Source organism: Monodelphis domestica, chromosome 8 (assembly GCF_027887165.1).
Source record: "Monodelphis domestica isolate mMonDom1 chromosome 8, mMonDom1.pri, whole genome shotgun sequence".
Classification (NCBI taxonomy): Eukaryota; Metazoa; Chordata; class Mammalia; order Didelphimorphia; family Didelphidae; genus Monodelphis; species Monodelphis domestica.
The window spans coordinates 99,538,801-99,551,135 of NC_077234.1; the positions used below are offsets into that span (position 1 = coordinate 99,538,801).

Below are 12,335 nucleotides of genomic sequence, written 5' to 3' on the forward strand. Positions count from 1 at the left end.
AAATTACAATCATCCTGTGAGGTCATTTGCTAAAGGCCTAAAGAATTACCTCAATTTTACTGAGGAAGAAACTGAGACCCTTAGGAAGCAAAAAGATATAGAGCACCTTGTGATTATTTAGTGGTTTCAGTCATGTCTGACTTCATGGTCCCATTTGGGATTTTCTTGGCAAAGAGATTGGAATGACTTGCCATTTCCTTCTCTAGCTCATTTTACAGATGAGGAAACTGATACAAACAGGGTTAAGTGTCTTGGCCAAGGTTCATACAACTAGTAAGTGTCTGAGATTGGATTTAGAGTAAGGTCTTCCTGTCTCCAGACCCAATTCCCTATCTACCATGGACCTAACTGCCCCAAATCTAAAAATATGAAATTTAATAGTGATAAAACTAACATCTCATATTTAAAAAATCAACTTCACCTTTATACAATGGAAGTAATACAGCCATTCTGGAATTTACCTCATAAAAATATAGTTTAGTATAAGTTTAATATGAGTTAAAAGCATCCCCCCAAAATGATATAGAGCAAAAAAAAATTACCAAACAACCGAATACAATTTTAGACTGCAATAGGAGAGTGATAGCATCTAAGAATAAGGAACTGGTTATCCCTTTATATTTTGATCTGCTCCAACTCTGTCTAGAAAACTACACTCCCTTCTGGGTTTCACATTTTAAGAAGAGCATTGATAAGATAGTGTTTGGAGAAGGGCAACAAGGAGAATGAACACCTTTGAATCCATATCTTATAAGGATTGGTTGAAGGAATTAGAGACAAAGAGGAGGATTTCATTGGGAAGTAGACCAGATGCTCCCATCTATACTTAGGATGCATTTACTTCCCAACCTGAATAAAAAAAAACAAAAACAAATATAGGGTGTAATAATTTGTCTCTGGATGTTTGGCTCCCTTCCCCATATAGCAGGAAGTATATGGGAAGACCTACAATGATTACCTCTATTTAATCTAAAAAGAATCCTATGTTCCTGAATCTTAGAGATGAAAGGAAGTTTAAGATATCATCTGGTTCACCCTCCTGCTTTTAGGCAAGTCTAAGAGGTTATCTCTGTTTTTATATAAATTAATCAACTAAGGTTGAGGCAGGTGAACGCACTTTACCAAGATCATTAGTCCAGTAAATGATAGAACTGAAACTCAAAACCAACTCCAATTTCCTAGTTCAATATTCTTCCCAACACCTTCCCCCACCCATCTTGACTTCCTCACCTATAAATGGGGGAAACTATATTTGGACTACCTACCGCAAAGGGGAGTCATGAGTTAAGCCCTTTGGAAACTTTACCTACCTCTATAAATAAATGGAATATTGGATTGAGCTCAAGGAAGGTATTATAAAGGGAGGGTACTGAATATAGAGGGAATGAGGGAAGCATGCCAATGAGACTGAGGATGGGAAGGATAGGAAATCAGGAAAGAGAGGACAAATTTTGGAGATGTCCTATTTGTCAGGATGGGCAATTTTGTCTTTAGTACTGCCTGGGCAACTCAAAGCATATGCCCTGGTTGTTTAGCTTCAGTTTTCTGAATTTCATATTTCTATATATGGGGCTAATGATAGTATTTACTACAATGGTGTGGTTGTAAAGCTCAAGTGGGATGATGCATATAAAATGCTTTGGGATCGATTTTCTCTCTACAGTTTGCAAAATGACCTAAAGTTCAGGTCTGATCATGGCAGCCTCCTACTACTCCATAAACTCCAGTGGCTCCCTATTTCCTCTAAGTCATTGTGTATAAGCTCCTCTATTAAACATTTAATCACAATCTGATTTCATTTTACCTTCCAACCTTTTAACATTATTACTCCTCCCCATATACTCTGTCATCTATCTATATACACCTCATAGCCCATCATCTTTAGGCTTTTGCATTATGCATTTCCCATGTCTTAAATGTTCTCTCTCCTCACCAATGCCAACAGGGAAAGGATTATTTGGGTATTCATGGGAGCTAAGTCATCTGGAAATGGGAGTTATAGAGTGCCAAGGGCATCCCTGACTGTGCACTGGGGAGTCTTATTGGATATCTGTGCCCCACTTTGTAACAAAAGACCAGCAACGAGAAGAAAGCACTAAAACTGAAAAGATGAATAGCCATCTTTCCTTAATGTGACCTCAGGTGAGGTCTTACCTAAAGGAACTATTTTGATTGAATCTTTATTTTTAAACAATGTAAGAATTTAAATTAAATGAAAATGAAAGTAACAAGGAAAAGGAAGAATTTGGTTATTGCACTTTCCAAGGATTGCAAAAGTTAATATTGGCAGGAGATAACTGGTCCTGGCCATTGTGTGTACAATGCTGCTAATTTATGAAGTAGGACCATGAGTCATGCATATCTTTTTGTGTGTGCGTGTGTAAAACTTTGTGAGAAATGACCATAAATCACGTGTTCAGAGCAATTTCTCTCTCAGGGAAATTCCCATTGAATACTATAAAAAGCCATCCAAATCCTCTCCCTAAGCATTGCCTACCCAGCAAAGAGGGCAAGCAAGATGATGACCAAAGGCTTAGCTCTCTTGCTAGCCTTCCTGCATCTGCAGACCACCTCCATCACTGGGCAGCTGCACCCTGAGGTAAGAAGAATCCTTGAATCCACTTCTTATCCACTTGAACACCTTTCCTTCTGCTTTCTAAGCTTCTCAATAATTGTTCACAGTTGTCTTATGAGTTTGCAAAATAATTTGGACTTTTTTTGCTTATAGCACAGCCCCCATGAGTGAATCATAATTTCTGCTCATCAACAAATAGAGAAAAAGTTGACTATCTCAGCTTCTTAGCTGGAGCATAAGCAATTTGGGGGCAGAATTTATTCCAGGTTTTAGGTGATGCTCAAATGTGACCCTACCACCAATAGATATAAAGATCTCTTTAAAATTCTTTCAAATAATTAAATAGAATAAATATCACTCTTGTCACGTATAGCCACATCCTATCTACACTATCATTTGTTTACTTGTTGTTGAGACTATCATTAATTGATAAAATAAGGGGAGCTAGCTGATGTAGTAGATAGAATGCTGGACCTGGAGTCAGGAAGACTCATTTTCTGAGGTCAAATATGGCTTCAGACACTTACTAGATGTATGACCTGGGCAAGTTCCTTAATTCTGTTTGCCTTAGTTTCCTCTCTACAAAATGAGCTGGAGAAGGAAATGGCAAACCACTCCAGTATCTTTATTAAGAAAACCACAAATGGGCTCATGAAGAATCAGACATGACTGAAAAACTACTGAAATAGTAATAACTAATATTTATGTAGTGCTTTGAAAATTGTAAACCCTTTCAAAGTTTACAAAGTGCTCTATTATCATTATTGCTTTTGAACATCAAAATAACTGTGGAGGTAAGCACTAGAAATATCATTATCTCCATTTGTTCAGAGAAGGAAACTGAGGCATAGAGATGACATGTCCTGCTAACTTCATTATTGCTATTCTTTAATAGTTTCAGTCATATATGACTCTTCATGACCCCATTTGGGGTTTTCTTGGTAAAGATACTGGAATAGTTTGCCATTTCCTTCTCCAAGTCATTTTACACATTAAAAAAAAAACTGAGGCAAAAAGTAACTTGCCCAGAGTCATAGCAAATAAGTGTTTGAGATCAGATTTGAACTCAGGTCTTCCTAACTCTAGCTGGTACTCTATCCACTGTGCCACCTGGCTGCCTGCTGATTCTAGGGTCATGTAATGAACTAAAGGGTGTTTTTCTGAAAGCATATTTTGATTGAAATTCAGTCCCATATAAATTTCCATTGGGCTAGTTACATTTAAAGCCTTGTAAACTTGCTTTCCTAGTGTTCTTTTAGAGACGTAGTAAGATGGAAGGAAAGAAAGGATAATGGATAAGAGAAAGAAGCCCTTGTCTACTTGAACTGCCCATTAGCCCTGGATCTTTCTGCAGAAGCTCTGTGTTGGTTTATCTCTTTAGCTGTCCACTGAACTTGGAGAGGAAGCATACAATCACAGATTTCAGAGCTGGCTCTAGCCTAACTCTCACACAGAGATAATAAGCACTTATCTAACCTTTCCTTAAAGACACCCATCGAGAGGGAGCCCAAACCCTCTCTGGGCAGCCCTTTAGGACTGCTCTAATTTTTGGAGGTTTCCCCTGATTTCAAGTCTAAATATTCTTCTTTGCAACTTCCTCCTCATTCCTCCTGGTTCTGCCTCCAGGGGCCAAACACAACAAGGGTAATATCTTTTCCATATATTCTTTAAGACAGTTTTAATATCCCTAAGTTTTTTTTTCCTTAATGGGGAGAATTCAATGGGTGAAAAGAGTAGATGATTTTACTGCTCCTACAACTGATTCCTTGGTTCTTTTCTGTCAGAGCTTATAAAAATTTACTCTATGAGTGTAATAGGAGCAATTTTCCTCTTCAAATATTGTAAAAAATACATTTACTCATGTCTACCTCTCAGGGGTCTCACTGGGGAGGTATGTGTGTGGTGAATATCCAGTGGAGCAATAGCAGACTTTTCATTCCCAAGATCTTGGGACTTGGAATTAGAAGGTTCCTTAGAAATCTAACCCAGCCTTCTTATCTTAAAGACATGGAAACTGAGATTTAGAGGAATTAAGTGACTTATTTAAGGAGAAGTAGGTAGCAAATACCAGCCTTGGATTTAGAATTCATTTGTTCTGACATCCAAATTCCATGATGTTAAAACAATGCCATCAATATAGCTCAGTGAATGAGTAGATTAAGAGGCAGACTCAGAGATGGAGGGTCTGAGGTTCAACTCTTGGCTCAGATACTTCCTAGATATGTGACCATGGGCAAGTCACTTAACCTCAATCACCTAACCCTTATAGCTCTTCTGCCTTGGAACCAATATTTAGTATTGATTCCAAGACAGAATGTAAGGGTTTTAAAAAATGCCATGGTGTCTCCTGAGTATATTTACCTATTATTCCCCCAAAATGACTTTATTAATGGAGGCATTAACAAAGAATGGATCTTTTATTAGTCTCCTTCTTTGGAAAGACCAAGATTGAACCTTGACTTTCTCCTTTAAAGGGAGATGTGTCCACTTTCTGATTGGCTTGACAATTTGTCCACTTGCACCTACCCTGGCAGTTCCGTTGGTGGATATTTTGAAGGAGGAGATGGACATAGAGTCCTCAACTTCTCTCTCATTACTTCATTTCTGGGGAAATAGGTCTTTACCTAAATCAAGGCTACCCCAGCAAATTCCAGCCACTTGGCTAGTCTGCCCTAATTCCAAATGAGTGAAAGTTTAGCATGGCTGATCAGCCCAGTCTTTAATCCTTTTTATCCTTTTCAGATCTTAACAAAAAAGGTCTGAGCCCAGTTTGATTGCTTGTAGGGTGGATGGTCCTGGAACAATTAATTATACCTTAGAAACAAGATGCTCTATAGCAAAAATGAATAATATGGAAATAGGTATCAAGTTACAACATTTGTACAACCTAGTGGAATTGCTTTTTGACTCTGGGAGGGGAGGCAAGAGGGGAGAGAAATAAAATGAATCATGTGAACATGAAAAAATGTAAATTAAAAATAAAAAAGAAACAGGATATTTCTTCTAGCTGAAGCTAGACATTGGGGGGAGTTAATGGGAGAATGATTCCATATAGAAATCCTGAGTATATTTAGATAAATAGTTCTTAACTAGGGGTCTCTGAACTTGTTTTTTTAAAGTTCTGGTAACTATATTTCTTTTTTTTTTTAATATATTTTATTTGATCATTTCCAAGCATTATTCGTTAAAGACATAGATCATTTTCTTTTCCTCCCCACCCCCACCCCCCATAGCCGACGCGTAAGTCCACTGGGCATTAGATGTTTTCTTGATTTGAACCCATTGCTTTGTTGATAGTATTTGCATTAGAGTGTTCATTTAGAGTCTATCCTCTGTCATGTCCCCTCAACCTCTGTATTCAGGCAGTTGCTTTTCCTCGGTGTTTCCACTCCCATAGTTTATCCTTTGCTTATGAATGGTGTTTTTTTCTCCTGGATCCCTGCAAGTTGTTCAGGGACATTACACCGCCACTAATGGAGAAGTCCATTACGTTCGATTATACCACAGTGTATTAGTCTCTGTGTACAATGTTCTCCTGGTTCTGCTCCTCTCGCTCTGCATCACTTCCTGGAGGTTGTTCCAGTCTCCATGGAACTTCTCCACTTTATTATTCCTTTGAGCACAATAGTATTCCATCACCAACATATACCACAGTTTGTTCAGCCATTCCCCAATTGATGGGCATCCCCTCGTTTTCCAGTTTTGGGCCACCACAAAGAGCGCAGCTATGAATATTTTTGTACAAGTCTTTGTGTCCATTATCTCTTTGGGGTACAGACCCAGCAGTGCTATGGCTGGATCAAAGGGTAGACATTCTTTTGTCACCCTTTGGGCATAGTTCCAAATTGCCCTCCAGAATGGTTGGATCAGTTCACAACTCCACCAGCAATGAATTAATGTCCCTACTTTGCCACATCCCCTCCAGCATTCATTACTTTCCTTTGCTGTTATGTTAGCCAATCTGCTAGGTGTGAGGTGATACCTCAGAGTTGTTTTGATTTGCATCTCTCTGATTATAAGAGATGTAGAACACTTCTTCATGTGCTTGTTAATAGTTTTGATTTCTTTATCTGAGAACTGCCTATCCATTTCCCTTGCCCATTTATCAATTGGAGAATGGCTTGATTTTTTGTACAATTGATTTAGCTCATTATAAATATGAGTAATTAAACCTTTGTCAGAGGTTTCTATGAAGATTTTTTCCCAATTTGTTGTTTCCCTTCTGATTTTAGTTATATTGGTTTTGTTTGTACAAAAGCTTTTTAGTTTGATGTAGTCAAAATTATTTATTTTACATTTTGTGATTCTTTCTATATCTGGTAACTATATTTCAACATAGTTGGTTTTATTTTATTTTATGCATATAAAATATTCAGAGAAGGGTTCCAAAAGATTTGCCATACTGGTTCCATGACACCCAAAATATTAAGAACCTAAAAATGAAAGATAAATGGAATTCTTTACGAAAATGTTGGTATCTTTGAACTATTTTTATTGTTCTGGTAACTATTTTTCAATCTAGTTAGTTTTATTTTATGCATATAAAATATTCTGAGGAGTCCAAAAGATTTGCCACAGTGGGTCCAGGACACACAAAAGGTTAAGAAACCATATTAGATTATATCCTTATAGAAATGAAGGAATAAATGGAATTCTTTGTATATTAAGTATTACTAAAACATTCCTGTTAATAAACCATGGTTTGGGAAGGACCCAAGATCTCCTACTACATCTTAGTATTTTTCTAGGGAGTATATAAAAGAATATAGTGGTTATTTTTTAAAGGACCATTTTCTTTAGTGAGTATCCAGGTTAAAAGTGCAAGCATAATAAAGAAGGCAATAAGTGCTAGTAGCCCAAACTCAGATCCAAGCTCTTCTTTAATACATGTCCTTAAAATATTTTTGGATATGATTAGCATTCATTGCAGTTTTTTCTCCTGTAGGGAAAAGTGAACATGAATCATTCATCAGCCCTCCTCACCAGCCAATCAGACAGCAGCTTTTGGGTCAGACTTGAGTCAGCTCCCTTAGCTAGATAGAAGTGGGTCAGGATGCAGAGGAATCCAAAATGCTGATTGGCTGTTGAGGAGATGTCAAGGAGATAATGATTTGAACATAGATAAGAAATTGCAGTTCCATTGTGCTTAGAGTTTTTAATTTTCTTTCTAGTTTACTTATCTCTCTCTGATAAATCAGTATCAGAGACTCCTGATACATGATCCTGTCATCTAACTGAAAAGTATTCCTGCTGGATAAAATAGCTTTTGAATCTATGTTATCTTTGGGCACCTCCTCCTCAACTATTCTTTGTTAGGGACTAGATGTGACCCTTATTATAAAGCCAGTTTTTCTAGCCATCACACTGTGTTCATATAATTTGCTTTGTTCTTTTGAGTCTGATGAGTCCTTTGAAAACAGAAGTGAACCTTTTGCCTTTAAATTATAACTGGACAGATGCCAAACAGAGAACTCTCTAAACTTTAAGATGTCCAGGATCTCCATCCATCCTTCCATCTATCCAGCCACTCATTCATTCAGTTATTCAACACACCTTCATCTTTGCTGATGTTTGGGTCCTATTTTTAATCAGAATAGTTTTCTACCTGAAATAAAAAAAAATCTGTTTTAGGACCATCTCCCAGGGAGCTCAAGGTAATCTACATTCCCTGGAGCTCATCCTGGAAAATTAGGGCAGCTATTATTGTCTTCTTTTTGTACATGGGGAACCAGCTAGAGAGGGGGTAAGTGCTTTATTTAACACAACCATTACTGTAAGGTGGAACTAGCCAGCAGGTATTCAATATATAGGATCATAGATTTCCCTAGAGGCTGCCTAGCCTAACTCCCTGATTTTATAGATGAAGAAAATGAGACCAAGGGAGGTGTAGGGACTTACCCAAGATCACACAAGTTGGGTAGTAAACATAAGAATTAAGATGTGAACCCATGTCTTCTATCCACAGAACCTGGGCTCTTTCCACTGTTCCACACTACCTGCTCTATCTTGTGTAACTGGGTGACAGGTAACCCCTTTCTGCAAGAATTTTGGAATGTTTGCAATATAAGGATCTTAATTCTCCCTTCTGCCCTTTCCAAACACAGAGGGGGAAGGAGGGCACTCTTTCAACTTTTAGCTCAGCTTTTCCATTCAAGTGGGTTTTATGCACTAGTCACAGAGAGCAAGTGATTACCATTAGCATCATCAGCTTTGAACTTGAAGGGCAGAGATATATCTCCTGGGAGACACTGATCAAATTTATGGGCCACTTTGTGGTCAGCACAGCATGATGGACTGATGACAAGACCAAAAGACAGAGCTGGCAAGCTGGCTGTAGGAGGCAGGAGGTGCCAGGTAAATGTCCCATTTGCATGCTGTTCAGGTCTGCTTTGAGAGTATAGTCATTAGCCAGTGGTAACTGGATGTTTGTCTTGAGCCTTCTTGATGTCCATAGTCTCTTGAGTTGAAAGGACTTCCCAGAGAAGGGGAAGTACAGTCTAACACCTCATTGCTCAGTTAATTAACCTCCCCTGGTCAAAATGCATCTGAAGTTTCCTTTTTTCCCCCTATTCCTTTTCTTTTTTAGGGAATTATTATAATGATGTCATTTCTTCAAAATCCCTTGCCATGTTACTCCCCACTGCTAAAGTATTAGTGTCTTTGAACTTGAGTCTTCCTTTCAAGTTTAGACAGATATTACAATGCTTATTCCAAGGAGGTTTGGCTTGTCTGTCAAGTTCCTATTCTTTCAGGGCTCTCTGGATTGAGTCAAATGGAGCAGAGTGAGTCTTCCTCTGTCTGGGAAGGGGAGGGCACCGATTCTCTCCTACAGCCCATTTTCCTTGGTCCTTCTCCTTGCAGAAACCTGCTTTTCTTTCAATGCCCACAACCAGAGGAGTCATGGAGTCCAATGGTACATATTTAGTTAGAGCACCCTGGTATAAATGCCATTTTCTGTAGTGTTTGCTTCAGAATCCTAGAGGGGTAGAATTTTAAAAAGCCTTTTCAATTTCTGAGAAGCTGAATTGGTCCAGAGGCCACTGATGGACTAAGTCTAGCGTATAGGGTCATCTAGTTCTAGTTTGTTCAGGAGTCTCAGTGGTTGGTGGAAATAGAATACACAGAGCGTGTAATCACAGCTGCAGCCAGATGACCTCCTGAGACTCGAGCTGTGGGGAGCACGTCCCTTCCATCTTCGCAGCTCACTGCTGTTCACACTCACAAAGAGACCATTCATGGCCTGAGCTCTGAGCAGAAGCCCTTGTTGACTCAGGCAGGTGAGATCATTGCAAAGGTCCAAGGAGTGCTTAGGGCAGAAACAAGATTTCTAGGACTGACTTTATGTACTTGGTAATCATGATGATGATAGCAGGGAAAATGTTAATTGGAGCACAAAAGAGGACAGAAGGAGGGCAAAAGGAAGAGCTAGCTGTCACTGAAAAATATGCAGTGACATACCGTATTTCATTGTCTTTTTTTTTTTTGTTCAAGATCTCTCCCATAAAATGACTGATAGGGAAAAAATGTTTTACATGATCATACATCTAAAAGCCATATCAGATTGCTTTTTGTCTCAGGCAGTGGGGAGGAGAAGGAGGGTCAGAGGGAGAGAGAGAATTTGAAATTCAAAATGTAAAAAATAAATGTTAAAAATTTTATATGGAATGTTATTTAAAAAATCAGTGGTATTAAAGTATGAACCTAGATGTCTTAAGGTAATGAGAGGTATTTTACAATTAATTTTCTGCAATCAGATGTCCCTCAAACTCACATACACCCTCTACCATTTCTGACAGACAAATGCCTGGCTCATTTCTCCTCTATTCCTTTAGGGGGGTGGGACTAGGAAAGCATGTTCCCAGTAAAGTAGGAGAGGAAAATTTACTCTATGCTCTCTCCATCTCTCTTTCATTGCAGAGTGTGGAGGCCAGAGAGGGCAAGGGCACAGCTGGTGGAGTATAAGGAAAGGAATATAAGACTCATATTTCCAAAGCATACAAAGAAATAAAACCATTGGGGATTTTGACACCATGGCCAATAGGAAGATTAACAATCATTTAGTGTGAGTTCCTTTTTGACAGATGAGGAAACTGAGGTTCAGGGGATTGGAGTGACTTGTTTGAGGTCATATAGCAAGCTGGTTTTAGAGCTGATCTTAGAATCCATGTCTCCTGACTTTCAGACCTGTGCAAATTATAATTGGTTCTACAATCGGAAAAAATGCCATCCCCTCCCTTTTCAAATACTGAGGAGTTTAAATTGATCTTGAAAAATAACCTCTTATGTAACTCTACAATTTACTTGTCTATCTTGCCAAAGACACCCACACTTCGCTGTCTTTGGGATTTGGGGGTCAGGTAACCATGTGGCTACCCTGTGTGCATGCATTTTCTTTTTGAGAAGCATATATAATTAGGAGAAGTATGGGAGTTCCAGGGAACTTGTTGCTAATGGGATTGGGTCCAACTGTGAGTTATTTGCCCAAGTAACAATGGGTTGGTGGGGGACTGATTTTACTATGAGAGGAAGAATGTCAGAGTCAACTGAATGGGGGAACTTTATTGTAAACGTTGGCCAAGAATCATAGAATTTAAGTTGGAAGGGCTCTTTGAGGTTATTTAGACCAACATCCTCATTTTATAGATGAGGATATGGAATTCCAGAAAAGTTTAAATGACTTAGCTAGTCACACAAGTGGTAAATAGCAGTTAGAAGTCAACCCCAAACCCATTGTTTTTTTCTCTATGCCATGATGATGCCTGAACTAATCCACTTATAAGGGTCAGTTGTGACTACTGGAGGGTGACGAAGATCTTGATTTTCCTTCTTTGGGGTAGATAATAAGAATTTTCTCTATTATTCACCATGAATCATAAAGACCATGGAATTTAGAATTATAAGAGATTTTAGTAATATTCATAATTTTTAAAGTGAGAAAACTTAGGAGGAATGACATGACTCATCTGAGGGCACATTGGGAGTCAATCAGAGACAGACATCAATCTCAAGGTCCCCCAAGATTTCTGACTCCATGTCTCTTAGACAGTTTGATTCCAAATTAATTTCTTTATACAAATATTATGCCACTCTTTTAGTAAAGGCTATTGATTTCCCTTAAAAAAGTAATTCTTCAGCCCCTAAATCTGACTTGTAGCTTATGTCAATATATGACTCTCACCTGTGAAAATGAAGTAGCTATTACATTCTTTTCTAATCCTACTCATTTATGTTTTTAACTTCACTTGTCTGCTTCCCTTTGAGTACTCTATTCATAAATGAGAATCTGTCATTCAGTTTGACAGTGACAGCTTATTTTCTGAACTGTATGTGCTGAATTTGTTTTTCCAGCTGTATTCCAATTTCAATGGCTCTGTGGATGACCGTGGAATCTGCACATGCTCTGTGGTCCTGCCAGACACATCCTTTCCTGTTCAGAAGGTGGAAAGCTTGGAAATCACAGCTCATGATCTCACACAGAGATTTGAGAAAGAACTGACTAAAGTAAGCATCCCCCTTTCCCACCTCCCAAAATAGTATTCATCCCTTACGCTAACATGAATGAACCTCTACTGGGAGATATAACACATATTTCATAATGAAACATTTTCTTATTATATTCACGTAATAACATGGGGCCATATTTGTGACATGTGGCAGTATTGGTGCTTAGCATGTCCACTGGGCTCTCAGTTTTGCTTTTATAGAAGAAAAAATCCAGATCAACAGCTAGCTTTCAACACTTGAAGGATTTGTAATTTCA

The 12,335-nt window shown here is 38.4% G+C and overlaps 1 protein-coding gene across 1 annotated transcript in view; it reads left to right on the top strand.

Annotated features, from left to right (window-relative positions):
* The first annotated feature begins 2,424 nt into the window (after positions 1–2,424).
* The window catches only part of OLFM4 (olfactomedin 4), a 37,764-nt gene continuing 27,853 nt past the window's right edge, over positions 2,425–12,335 (top strand). The window contains exons 1-2 of the mRNA XM_001368068.3: positions 2,425–2,599; positions 11,924–12,076. Coding sequence (XP_001368105.2) covers positions 2,519–2,599; positions 11,924–12,076 — 234 coding nt within the window. The 5' untranslated portion in view covers positions 2,425–2,518. The remainder of the gene's footprint in view (positions 2,600–11,923; positions 12,077–12,335) is intronic.